Source organism: Rhinopithecus roxellana, chromosome 20, assembly GCF_007565055.1.
Source record: "Rhinopithecus roxellana isolate Shanxi Qingling chromosome 20, ASM756505v1, whole genome shotgun sequence".
Classification (NCBI taxonomy): Eukaryota; Metazoa; Chordata; class Mammalia; order Primates; family Cercopithecidae; genus Rhinopithecus; species Rhinopithecus roxellana.
In genome coordinates, this window is record NC_044568.1 from 13,901,087 (window position 1) to 13,915,366 (window position 14,280).

Below are 14,280 nucleotides of genomic sequence, written 5' to 3' on the forward strand. Positions count from 1 at the left end.
TCTTAAGCACCTTATACTTTAATAATTTCAAGGTTATTGCTTTATTTATTTTTGAGGCAGAGTCTCACTCTGTTGCCCAGGCTGGAGTGCAATGGTGTGATCTCGGCTCACTGCAAGCTCTGCCTCCTGGGTTCAAGCGATTCTCCTGCCTCAGCCTCTTGAGTAGCTGGGATTACAGGCACCCACCACCACATCTGGCTAAAGTTTTGTATTTTTAGTAGAGAAGGAGTTTCACCATGTTGGTCAGGCTGGTCTCGAGCTCCTGACCTCTGGTGATCCACCTGCATGGGCCTCCCAAAGTGCTGGGATTACAGGGGTGAGCCACCACGCCTGGCCAAGGTTATTTCTTTTTCTTCAGCTTCTTTCCTAATATCAGTTTCCCACTTTGTAAGTTCTAGCTTGTCCATTTCTACTTTGAGTTTTTAAATCCCTGATGTGTTTTTCCCTGTGTGCAACTGCTTAATTTTATTTAGTTCATTTGGGAATACTGTGTTACATCTTTTTTTTCCCATAAGGGCTAGTTTTATTTCTTCTGGAGTTTCTTATCTACTGAAAAGTTTATTTTTATTTTTTAGAGACAGGGTCTTGTTCTGTCACCCAGGCTCCATGGAGTGCAGTGGCATGATCAAACTCACTGCAGCCTCGAACTCCTGGGCTCAAGTGACCCACATCAGCTCACTGCAACCTCCGCCTCCCAAGGTCAAGTGATTCTCCTGCCTCAGCCTCCCGAGTATGGTAAACTTCTGAGTAGCTTGGACTATAGGCATGTGCTGTCATGCCTGGATAATTTTTTTTTATATTTATTTTTGTAGAAATGGGGTCTCATTATGATGCCGAGGCTGGTCATGAACTCCTGGCCTCAAACAGTCCTCCTGCCTTGGTCTCCCAAAGTGCTGGGATTATAGGTATGGACCACCACAACCTGCCAAGTTTTTTTAAACTTAAAAAAAATTAAAGTATAATGAATTCAGAAAAGTAAATAGCTGATAACACAAAGCTTCACTTTCCCCCTGCATTTATTATACTTTACCATTTATTAATCTTCCACCATTAAGAATCTATCACATGACAGGGTATACTCTCAACACCACTTACTATAAATAATGTCATTTTTTTTTGCCATCTGATTAGTGAGTGACCCTGGTTCGAGTCCCATTTTGATGTCTACTTTCTAGGGCTATTCCTGATTATCTACTCTCTTAACCTGGGCTTCCTGAAAGCAGAGCCTGAAAAAAGAGCTTGCATGCAGATGGCTTATTTGGGAAATGATTCTAGAAAGAGTGAGGCACTGGGAAGAAGAAAACAGAATAGATGGAAAAGCCAACAGGAACTTGTATTACCAAGTTGATCATCTCTGTGAGTGTGGCTTAATCCTGCTAGACCCTCTGAATATAGAATGCACCTTAATTGTCCATTAAAGGATGGAAAGGAAGAGTATTTATCCACTGGCTCCTGGTCTCATGGGTGAAGAGGATCCCTGGGATGTTTTCTCCATTGTGTTTGGATAAAGATGGGGAAGGGGGATGTGAGGTAGGCTCCAAGAGGTGTTTCATACTATTTTCTAATGGCTTCCACTGTTGCAGTTAAGACATCAGCTCTTGGGCCCAGCATGGTGGCTCATGCCTGTAGTCCCAGCACTTTGGGAGGCCGAGGTGGGCGGATCATGGGAGGTCAGGAGTTCGAGACCAGCCTGGCCAACATGGCAAAATCCTGTCTCTACTAAAAAATACAAAAATTAGCTAGGCATGGTGGCAGGTGCCTGTAATCTCAGTTACTCAGGAGTTGAGGCATGAGAATTGCTTGAACCTGGGAAGTGGAGGTTGCAGTGAGCTGAGATTGTACCACTGCACTCCGGCCTGGGCGACAGAACAAGAGTCCATATATAAAAAAAAAAAAAAAACCCAGAAATTTCCTCCTGGATCTTTAAAAACATAATGTCTAATTTCATGTCAAATTTCTCAAGATTGTCTTGGAATTCCATAAACATATCAAACATTGTTATTTTGAAGTTCATAGACGATGACTATTATCTGAATTACTTACGGATGTTTCACTCGTCTGTTATCTTAGTCTTCATTCATGTGATCTTGTCTCCTTATGTGCCTAGTTATAGTTAAAATGTGTAGCAAACATCATACATTAGTGTAGTGATAATTTGAAGGCCTGGATATCTTCTTCTAGAGGAGATTTGTCTTTGCTTCTGACAGATGGCTAGGCTAGTTGTTCCAGCAATCTCAGATCACCTTAATCCATTCAGAGATTGAGAAGGTTCAGAACAGGGCTTCAGTGTCAGTGAGTGCTAGTCTATTTCCTATTCACTGTTATTCTCATGGTTTAGCCTTTCAAAGTCACAGCTTAAAGCCTGGGGATTTACTGGGGTCTCCATCTTTGGTGTGCCTTAAATTCCAATCTTGTCCCTCAAAGTCTCATGAGTCTGTGGAAGCTCCATTCAGCTTCTCTCACCCTTGCTTTCAGATTGGCAGAGTCTCAAGGGGAAAATCAGCCTAAGTATCTGGCTCACCCTCTGGGCTTTCTTTGTTCCCAGATCTTGTTCCTGAAACTTAATACTGACTTAAATAGCTTGTGGGCATTCAAACCCTTCTATATATAATGTGTATTCTGGTTTTTCTAGTTGTTTTCAACAGGAAAGCTGGTTCAAACCATCACTTTACCATTACTAAGGGAGAGCTCCAAACTGCTGAAAAGGTTTTTCTTTCTTTTTAAAAAGAAACATGAACTAATTTGTTGTAGATATTGTGAGACATTGGAAACAATGGTACATTTCAAAAACATTGTTTTAAAAATTGGGTGAAAAAAGGCTGGGTGTGGTGGCTCATGCCTGTAATCCTAGCACTTTGGGAGGCCGAGGTGGGCGAATCACCTGAGGTCAGAAGTTGGAGATCAGCCTGGACAAGATGGTGAAACCCTGTCTCTGCTAAAAAGACAAAAATTAGCTGGGTGTGGTGGTGCACGCTTGTAGTCCCAGTTACTTGGGAGGCCGAGGCACGACAATCGCTTGAACCCGGGTGGTGGAGGTTGCAGTGAGCTGAGATTGTGCCACTGCACTCCAGCCTGGGCGACAGAGTGAGAATCTGTCTCAAAAACAAGAATGAAAAAAAGCAAGTTGTATAAATAATGCCTGCAGTCTGACATTTATATAAATAAAAAACAAAACAATTCTATGCCTATTCTGTGGGTCCATGTACATACACAGAATGGTAAACTCTTGGTGGGGAGCAGATCTGGATTAAGGGTGGTATTATTCAAGGGGATTTTACATCTGTATTATTCTGATTTTTAGTGAAAATATGGTCACGTATTACTTGCTATTTTCTTTTATTAAAAACATCATCATTATTAGAGACAGAGTCTCATTATGTTGCCCAGGGTGCAATATAATGGCTAGTAACAGGTGTGATCATAGTGCACTACAGCCTTGAACTTCTGGGCTCCAGTGATCTTCCTGCCTCAGCCCCCTAGTAGCTGGGAATACAGGTGTATGTGCTTAGCCACTTGTGTTATTTTATAAAATGTTACTCATACATAAGGAAAAGACAGGAAGCAAGCATGCCAGATATTAATGGCTAATTCTGGATGGTGGGGTTATGGGGGTCACTTAAAAATTTTTTTCTATATTTATATGTTTAAGACGGAGTCTCAGTCTGTCTCCCAGTCTGGGGTGCAGTGGTGTGATCTCAGCTCACTGCAACCTCTGCCTCCCAAGTTCAAGTGATTCTCCTGCCTCAGCCTCCCGAGTAGCTAGGACTACAGGCATGTGCCACCATGCCAGGCTAATTTTTGTATTTTTAGTAGAGATGGGGTTTTACCATGTTGACTAGGTTGGTCTTGAACTGCTGACCTCAGGTGGTCCACCCGCCTCAGCTTTCAAAAGTGTTGAGATTACAGGCATAAGCCACTGCACCCAGCCAATTTTCTTACACAGCTTTATTGAAGTATAACTGACAACTGCTGAAAAGTTTTGACTTTCATTTTGTTTTCTTACAGAATATGGATGTAGGATTCTCTTTTTTATTAAAACTTATTTGATTTGGAATTTTTCTGGACCAGGTAAGATATCACATGGGTGATGGAAGGATTTGGGTGGCTTACAAGTTTCTTTCTTTCTTTTTTTTGACAGAGTCTTGCTGTGTTGCCCAGGCTGGAGTGCAATGACGTGATCTCAGCTCACTGCAACCTCCACCTCCTGGATTCAAGCAATTCTCCTGCCTCAGTGTCCCAAGTAGCTGGGATTATGGGTGCCTACCACCACACCCAACTAATTTTTTGTATTTTTAGTGGAGACAGGGTTTCACCATGTTGGCCAAGCTGGTCTTGAACTCCTGACCTCAGGTTATCCACCTGCCTTGGCTTCCCAAAATGCTGGGATTACAGGCGTGAGCCACCATGCCCGGCCAAGAGGCTTACAAGTTTCCTAGCTCAACAATGTCCTCTGCTATTGTTAGTGAAGGGCCACTTCCTTTAATAAAAAATTGTATTTATTTTATTATTTATTTACTTTTTTTCAATAGGTTTATGGGGAACAAGTGGTGTTCGCTTACTTGAATAAGTTTGCAAACTTGAATAAGTTTGTGTCCTCACCCAAATCTCATCTTTAATTGTAATCCGAATTGTAATCCCCATGTGTTGAGGGAGGGACCTTGTAAGAGGTGGTCAGACCATGCAGACTGTTCCTCCATGCTGTTCTTGTGATAATGAGTAAGTCTCATGGAATCTGATGGTTTTATAAGGGGCTTTCCCCTCTTCATTCTATACTTCTATTTCTTGCTGCCATGTGAAGAAGAACATGTTTGCTTTCCCTTCTGCCATGATTATAAGTTTCCTGAGGCCTCCCCAGCCATGAGGAACTGTGATTCTATTAAATCTCTTTCCTTTATAAATTACCCAGTCTCAAGTATTTCTTCAGAGCAGTGTGATAACTAACACACACCCTTTCTCCTGAGTCCCCAAAGTCCACTGTATCATTCTTACGCCTTTGCATCCTCATAGCTTAGCTTCCACTTATAAGTGAGAACATACAATGCTTGGTTTTCCATTCCTGAGTTACTTCAGTTAAAATAATGGTCTCTAATTCCATCCAGGTTGCTGTGAATGCCATTATTTCATTCCTGTTTATGGCTAAATAGTATTCCATGGTGTGTGTGTGTGTGTGTGTGTGTGTGTGTGTACACACACACACCACAATTTCTTTATCCACTCATTAATTGATGGGCATTTGGGCTGGTTCCATATTTTCACAATTGTGAATTGTGCTACTATCTTGTGAATTGTGCATGTGCAAGTATCTTTTCCCTATAATGCGTTCTTTTTCTCTCGGTGGATACCCAGTAGTGCAACTGCTGGATCAAATGGTAGTTCTATTTTTAGTTCTTTAAGGATTCTCCACACTGTTTTCCATAGTGGTTGTATTAGTTTACATTCCCACCTGCAGTTTAAAAGTGTTCCTTTTCCCACCACATCCACAGCAACAGCTATTATTTTTTGATCATGGCCATTCTTGTAGGAGAAAGGTGGTATTGCATTGTGGTTTTGATTTGCATTTCCCTGATTATTAGTGATGTTGAGTTTTTTTCATAGGTTTGTTGGCCATCTGTATATCTTCTTTTGAGAATTGTCTATTCATGTCATTAGCCCACTTTTTGATGGGATTGTTTTTTTCTTGCTGATTTGAGTTCCTTGTAGATTCTGGATAGATGTATAGATCCTTTGTCAGATATATACATTGCTAAGATTTTCTCCCACTCTGGAGGTTGTCTGTTTACTATGCTGTTCCTTTTGCCATGCAAAAGCTCTTTAGTTTAACTCTCACCTATTTATCTTTGTTTTTGTTACGCTTGCTTTTGGGTTCTTGGTCATGAAGTCTTTGCCTAAGCCAATGTCTAGAAGGATTTTTCCCAATGTTATCTTCTAGAATCTTTATGGTTTCGGGTCTTAAAGTCTTTGATCCATCTTGAGTTGGTATTTGTATAAGGTGAGAGATGAAGATCCAGTTTAATTCTTCTGTTTTGCCAATTATCTCAGCATCATTTGTTGAGTAGTGTCCTTTCCCCACTTTGTTTTTGTTTGCGTTGTCGAAGATCAGTTGGCTGTATTTGGCTTCATTTCTGGGTTCTCTATTCTTTCCCACTGGTCTATGTGCCTATTTTTATACAAGTACTATGCTGTTTTGGTGACTATGGCCTTATAGTTTGAAGTCAGGTAATATGATGCTTCCAGATTTGTTCTTTTTGCTTAGTCTTGCTTTGGCTATGTGGGTTCTTTTTTGGTTCTGTATGAATTTTAGGATTGTTCTTTCTACTTCTGTGAAGAATGGTGGTGATGTTTTGATGGGAACTGCTTTGAATTTGTAGATTGCTTTTAGCAGTATGGTCATTTTCACAATATTGATTCTGCCTGTCCTTGAGCACGGGATGTGTTTCCATTACTTTGTGTTGTCTATGATTTCTTTCACCAGTGTTTTGTAGTTTTCCTTGTAGAGGTCTTTCACTTCCTTGGTTAGGTGTACTCCTAAGTATTTTATCTATTTTTTTAGCTATTGTAAAAGGGGTTGAGTTCTTGATTGGATTCTCAGCTTGGTTACTGTTGGTGTATAGCAGAGCTACTGATTTGTATACATTAATTTTGTATCCTAAAACTTGCTGAATTAATTTATCAATTCCAGTAACTTTTTGGAGGAATCTTTAGGGTTTTCTAGGCCTATGATCATATCATCAACAAATAGTAAGTTTGACTTTTTCTTGACCAATTTGGATGCCCTTTCTTTCTCTTGTCGGATTGCTCTGCCTAGGGCCATTTCCTTAATAAATGGCCTTTTATTGATATTGATACCACTTAATGATATTATCTTGTCACACTGGGGCCCATAGTTTCTGGTGGTTCCTTCTTTCATTTCACTACCATGTCTCTAGAGATAGATTCACCTTCTAAAATGCCCCCTTTCTCTTCCAGAAGTACCTTTCCAAAGCTGCCACCTCTGGTCCTAATCTATCTTTCAATTCCCTTCCTTTTACTTCCCCTGTAGCTAATGCTCTTGTCCACCAGCCCTCAGATCAGTTCTCAGGATTTCCCCACTCAGAGTGGCCCGTCTCCTTCTGTGGGAACCTTAGTTGATATTATTTGTGTTCTGCCATCACTAGAATGCTGCCACACTCTCCTCTTATGCTCAATCCTTACCTTGCCTCTCCATCTGGTGTGGGCTTCTGAGCTGATGTGTATATCCCCCACTTACACATAATGCGTGTAGAATTTTGTCTCCTAGTTATGTTGTAGAAAAGAGTTATTTCTTGTACTATTAGGACCCAGAATAGTAATAATACCTCCATAAATACATATAATTTTTGTCAACTAAAAATATAAAACACAAATATTTTTACCTTTTAGGTAGGATTGTTTTAGCTATCCTTTTGCTATTGATTTCTAATTTTGTGGCATTTTTCTTAGAGAAATATATATTGTAAGATTTCAATTCTTTGGAAATTGAGACTTCCTCTATGGCTAAATACATAGTTGATTTTTTCTTTCCATGTTCCATGTGCATCCTATATTCATTTTAGCAATCACGTTAAGCAAATCTAGACTTTTTCTCACATTTTTGATCTGCCACTGACAGTGAAAAGCTATTACTAAAATGGATGCAGCCATAGTATTTTTCCATAGTTCTGTCAGTTGTTGCTTCATGTATTTTGAGGCTATACTGTTTGGTGTTACATAAGTTTACATCCATATATCTTTAACTTGTTCTTCCCTCTAACAGCATAGAATATCCTTCTTTGTTGTCTTTTTTGACCTTGAGCTCTATTTTGTCTGATATTAAAATTGTTACCCTGTCTTAATCTTTACATAGTCAATATGCCTTTGCTTTATAGCTGTCTTTCCTCTCTTTGTTAGTAAAGTCTTCCCAACCTTAGGTTGTATGTACAGTGTCTTACATTTTCTTCTTCTTTTTTTTTTTTTTTTTTTGAGGCGGAGTTTCGCTCTGTCGCCCGGACTGGAGTGCAGTGGCCAGATCTCAGCTCACTGCAAGCTCCGCCTCCCGGGTTTACGCCATTCTCCTGCCTCAGCCTCCCGAGTAGCTGGGACTACAGGCGCCCGCCACCTCGCCTGGCTAGTTTTTGTATTTTTAGTAGAGACGGGGTTTCACCGTGTTAGCCAGGATGGTCTCGATCTCCTGACCTCGTGATCCGCCCGTCTCGGCCTCCCAAAGTGCTGGGATTACAGGCTTGAGCCACCGCGCCCGGCCTCTACATTTTCTTCTAAAATTTCTCTTTTTTTTCCACCAACCTGATGAACAAAATTAAAAAATACGTAAAAAATTCTCTTATTTTCATTGTCGTTAATGATGACATGTTTACCTATGACAAAACAACATTTGCACCAAATCAAGCTGCATTTTAATGACATATATCCTTGAATTTTTAAAAAACTTCCTTATGCTTCAGTTCCTTACCAGTGATTCCTGAGAGTTCCAGCCTCTTTTTTCACTTCACTATAAAAAGGTACAAGAAGCAAAGATACAAAAATTAGCTTGCTGTTTCCTCAGTTTCATAATAGCTAAGAGTGCCCCTGTCATGTTAAATTAAGACAAATCTTAACACAAAGGAACGTTTTGGGAAGGCCACTGGAGCTGTCACAGATGCCGGTATCTCAAGAAGTGGCTGTCTTACCAAGAAAAGAAACAGTAAAGAGAAAGGAAAAAAACAGCAAAGGGGAAGGAAAAAAATGTGATTTGACTAGCTAAAAATAAGTAGGAGAACAGACAGATGGGAGGAGATGTTCAGTTGAATATAGATGTGAACAAATTAGATAGTAGGGATATAAAAATCAAGATGTTAAATTTTATTTAAAAAGAAAAATGGTGCACAGTGAAGAAAGAGGTAATGCTGTTTTAGGGATGACAAAAGTGAATCTCAATAGAATGAGAAGAGACAAAAAGCAGAAAAGTCAAACAGCATCTACCTCAGAAAAGAGGTCATGATCGAAGTCTAAGAGTACCAGATTGCACTTCCAAAAGCCTGAAGGAAAAACATAACTTGATATATTAGCGAATGTCATATGGAAAATGAAAGGGCAAGAACAAAAGGTATAAGAATACCAGTAATATGGGCCCAATTTTCCAGGCGGTCAGGCTGGAAGGTGCAGTCCACTGGTGGCACTTTGAAATGGAAGTGAAAATTCTACCTTGTAAGATAAAAGAGATTAGGATGAGGAGATGTTTTCTAATTCTATATTTTTAGTTTTCAAAACACTTGTTTCTCTTGCTTTGATATTTTCTATTTCTGGTTGACCTGGAGGTTGTTTTTGTTCTGAACAAAGGGGATGTAAATCTGTGTTTGCTCCCATTCATGGATTTAATTAGGCATGTTGCCCAATCTCTAATAAATCACGGGTTTAGTTTTTCTTTGTTAAGGTAGTCAGAGGCCTTCAGGCATGAGTGACTTATTAAAATGTACTCTGATCGTTGGGGATGAATTATCATCCTGATACTGTCAATCACTCGATAATTTTTTATCCCAAAAGCTCTCTCTTGGTTGTTTTGTCCTACACAAAGATGACATTTTATTTTCATATTTGTTCACAGACATGATTCACATATTTCTATCTAGTGCATAAGGAAATCATTCTGCATTCAGCAATAGTGCCAGTTTGACTAAAAAAAAAAATATTTTCCATATCCACAAAAATGTTAATCAGATTCTTGTTAGAACATGTGTAAGAACTGGTTTTCATTTTCACAGCTCTTGATGTCAGATTACGAAAATAATTTATGTTTTGTTGTGGGAACATGAGTGCACGCAAAACCTCTCCAATCACATGACCACTTCTCTGCCCACACGTCTTCATAACACATAGAAATTATTTGTGTTTTGTGGTAACGAATGAATGGCAGGAACAGCAGAATTTCAATGTGGCCTTTCTTTATTTGATTAAACATATTCTCTATTTATTCTTAAAAAAAACTAATTTAAGTTAAATGGCAGTAAACCATGATAATTTAGAAAACATGTTGAAACTAGAGTGAAGAGAAATGTTCTTTACGTAAACCACACTGTAAACCATAAAACTTATTTTTGTCAACTGCTTTTCATGACAGTGGCTGGGAATTTGACATTTCTACTACAGTAGGCAAAAAAAAACATGTAAAATACACTCTCCCACATACCACATCACATCTCTATTTATATTTCCAAACTAAACGCATTACAGCCCAAAAAAGTGCTGAGTGCACTGGTCCAGTTACACCAAGAACTGTACATTCACACCAGCAACACCTTAAGCTGGTATCTGTGTGGTAAGGCCACTGCTGGTGGCCCCTGACGCCAAGCCCTCTTCAATGGATCCAGTTTGGCTCACCAAGAGAAAACCACTGCTCTTTAACCCAAAAGGTGGTAAGCTTTTCAATGGCCTCAGGTTACCACAAGATAAAACAAACACAATTCTCAAACAGACTATAAAACCCAACTGAAGTATCCACACGACAGCATTTAATACTACCTCGCCACTTCAAAATGTGTCAGCAGCAATTAGCTATGAAAATGTGTTGTGAAAATTTGCAATAGTTTGAAACTGAATATTTTAAAACTAGAAATCTTTAATATGACAGTAAACAATGTGACAGAAACATGGCTGCTTCTCTAATCTTGTCTAAGATATGCATTCAGTACAGGTGACTGGGTCCCAGAAGTTTTCTAAGAAACACTTTTCCTTTCCACTTAATGAACCTAAGAAGTCAGTGCAATCTGGTTCTTCTCCCTGCAGAAGGGTTATTTAGTTTGGGATATAACATTTTACAACAATAATACAAACCTCCTAGGAGAATACCACAATAAATGTCTCAAAAACCACTCCGTTAATCCCAGGGTATAATCTGGCTGTTTTAAATTACTGCAGGGAATATTATGGGCCTTAATGACACTGTAACTGCATAAAGCCAAAGAAAGCTAGAAAGAGGGGCCAAAAAAATGAGCTCAGAGCCAGCCTAAGTGACAACAAACATGTGGTTGTTTACTAGGATTGGAGAGGTTTAGTCTGCAGATGTTTGTGGTCTCTAGAAGGTTCCAGAGGAATGAGTTATTATGAAGATTTGCCGAGTTGGATGAGAGCAAGATTCTTCTTGGAGATGGCAGGCCCCAGGACAGACAGGCCCAGTGGTATAGACAGAATTTATAGATTTCTGTGGTCAGATCATACTCTACTGGTCCCACAATGTACATCAACAAATTAATATTGTACGGATGTCATTTCAAAGCCTCCTAAAGACGAGAGTCATTATTGAAGCCATTAGAGCACAGATGGTTCAAACTATATGCAGATATTCATACTTGCATTTTTGCATTATAGCTGCTTTTTTTTTTCTATTGAACTGTAATGAATTGTCTCATAATCTATTCCATCTTCTTGCCATTAGCAGGCTTTGAATGTTCACAAATAGGAGCAAAGAACTCATTTTCCAGAGCTTTAATCACACAAAGAGGGAATGCCTAATTCTCTAAATGAAATGGTCTGTGATCACTGAAGCAGAGATTTAATATATCACGGCAAATTAGGTAGATTTTAATAAATTACTTATCTCCCTGAATACTTTACATATGCTTAAGAAGGAACATAGCCTGTTTGCAAACAGTGAAAACCCACAGCCTATAAAAATCCTTTGAAGAAAATGACAAATAAAAAAGTAAATTAAAAAATGAAACACATTATATCCTAGACCTCTAGAGACAATTCCTTTGCAGCATTGATTCACAGCTCCATTAAAAATATCAATTAAATCCTTCAGTGAGATTGGGTAAAAGCTAGAAAATTAACTTTTGGAGCTGCTTTTCGAGGATCTGGTTACCCAGATACACCTCGGCACTGTACTGGCTTGATGTAAATTTAAATAATGATAAAAAGATACTCCTTTCACGTCTAACTAAGCATATCAGAATTTGAGTTATACTTTTCATAATTTGTTTCTATGTCATATGCTGTTTTCAACGTGTAAATTTCATGTCTATCTATATACCTATCTCCTTTTTATATATACAGCCTTGGATCCCATATCACCATTACAAATACATGAAAATAATACAAATAGAATGAACTTTTACGAAAGAAAACAAAAAACTTGCAGTCATTGAATAAGTTGGTGCTAAGTTTCATTCTTTATATTTAATTGATAGAAACTGCATGCATCAAAGAAAATGCATACTGAGCTTTAATGTGCATAAAATGGATATTAGCATTTTAAAGAGGAAGATTAACACATTAATCCAAGTAATTTTCATATATTGCTTCTAATAAAATCTTCACAGTATAAAACTCTTAATGAGGCTAATCATAGGCATTCCATTTAGTGGGACAATTAGGGATAACATAAAAGTACTTCTTTTTCACAGGTTTTCTAAGATTTATGCTTTTGCTTATTAAAAATAAAAATGGGAATTACATTTCAGTTCTTCCTAAGAAAATGTTGCAAATGCAAATAGACTTTCTCATGCTATCATGTAGGTATACATTATTGAGAAGGTACTGCCCATTATGGAGAACTTAAGTCCTGAGGGTTGGCAGTTATGAGAAAGAGGGAGTAGAGAAATAAACAAATGAAAAAGTATACAAAACTTCAACACTTCAAACCCAGGTCTCCCCACTCCTAGCTTCCCATGAATTATAGATTATATACACCAGAGTAATTACAAAAATCTCATGTAGGAGCTTTCATGTGAGCATTTACTCAGGAGTAGGAGATGCTTCTGGAGCAGTTGCTTTCAAGCCTCCAAGTCATCTCTGTATTGCTCGTAGACAGACCGGAGGGCATGGAGAGCTTCGACTGTTATCCTGAGCTTGCCAATACTTTTATCATCTGCTTGTGCATCAAAAACTAGGGAGAAAAGATCAGGAAAGTGTTAATGTTGTTCAATAGATTTTTCTTTGGAAAGGCTCGCAGACAGAAACAGTAGTTGAAAAGATGAAAATAGTTCTACAGAAGTCCAAAGTTCACTGGCGTCTTGGGTATTTAAAGAATAAACCTTGTCACGTGTGCATGGAGATGAGCATTGAGACGTACTGCATGGACCTGTACATATTGCTCGTGGAGCTAAAACTAACGAGTTAATTCTGAAGTTTACCTAGTAAAAGCCTCTAAGATAATGACCCTCACATGCAATCAGAATTTTTAAGCTAGTGGCTGGGTGTGGTAGCTCATGCCTGTAATCCCAGCACTTTGGGAGGCCGAGGCGGGTGGATCACCTGAGGTTCGGAGTTTGAGACTAGCCTGACCAACATGGAGAAACCCCGTCTCTACCAAAAAAAAAAAAAAAAAAAAAAAAAAAAATAGCCAGGCATGGTGGCGCATGCCTGTAGTCCCAGCTACTCAGGAGGCTGAGGCAGGAGAACTGCTTGAACCCAGGCGGTGGGGGTTGCGGTGAGCCGAGATCATGCCACTGCACTCCAGCCTAGGCGACAAGAGCGAGACTCCTTCTCAAAAAAAAAAAAAAAAAGAAAAGAAAAGAATTTTTAAGCTAGTAAGCAGAAGGTCTAAAGGGAATTTATGATAATCTATACAGTGTTTCAGAATGGCAAACCGCTGTATAGATGTTACATGATCATAGCTTGAATTAGTTATTTATCTTTTTCAGGAAAACATTCCATTTAAAATAGATTTTATGTGGAATTAGAAAAGATTAAAATGGCAGACCCAAGAATCTTAAGGTCTGTGGGTTTGAGTATACGTGGGATTTTCTTGGAAGAGGGGCCACTCCTTTTAGAGGTGTCCCAAAGGTAGACTTGGGCTCAAGTGATCCCCACACTGTGGCCTCCCCAAGTGTTAGGATTAGAGACCTGAGCCACTGCACCCAGCCCGGAAGGTGGACTATTGGACTGGAGCCAAGGGCATTCTCTGGGCTCAGTGGTGGGAGCCAGATGGGATGCTGATTCAACCCCTGAGACTCCATCCCTTGTGGACAACGATAGTGTCTAGTGACTCAAGGCTGAAAACCTGGACTTTCTAAGTTTGATAACACTTATCACTTATGAGTCTTTATATAGTTTCCTGTTTTTTTTTTTTTTTTTTTTTTTTTTTAACAGTGTCTGGCTCTGTCACCCGGGCTGAAGTACAGTGGTGTGATCTCAGATCACTGAAACCTCTGCCTCCAAGGGTCAAGCCAACCACCCACCTTAGCCTCCTGAGTAACTGGGACTACAGTTGGGCGCCATCATGCCCAGCTAACTTTTACATTTTTTTGTAGAGATGGGGTTTCGCCATGTTGCCCAGGTTGGTCTTAAAAC

The 14,280-nt window shown here is 39.3% G+C and overlaps 1 protein-coding gene across 2 annotated transcripts in view; it reads right to left on the minus strand.

Annotated features, from left to right (window-relative positions):
* Positions 1–10,586: 10,586 nt before the first annotated feature.
* The window catches only part of RPGRIP1L (RPGRIP1 like), a 101,843-nt gene continuing 98,149 nt past the window's right edge, over positions 10,587–14,280 (minus strand). Inside the window, exon 26 of one of the 2 annotated variants that reach the window (XM_010358270.2) lies at positions 10,587–12,874. In XM_010358270.2, the coding sequence (XP_010356572.1) occupies positions 12,762–12,874 (113 nt within the window). In that variant the 3' untranslated portion in view covers positions 10,587–12,761. The remainder of the gene's footprint in view (positions 12,875–14,280) is intronic. The other variant, XM_030924923.1, reaches the window with a different exon arrangement.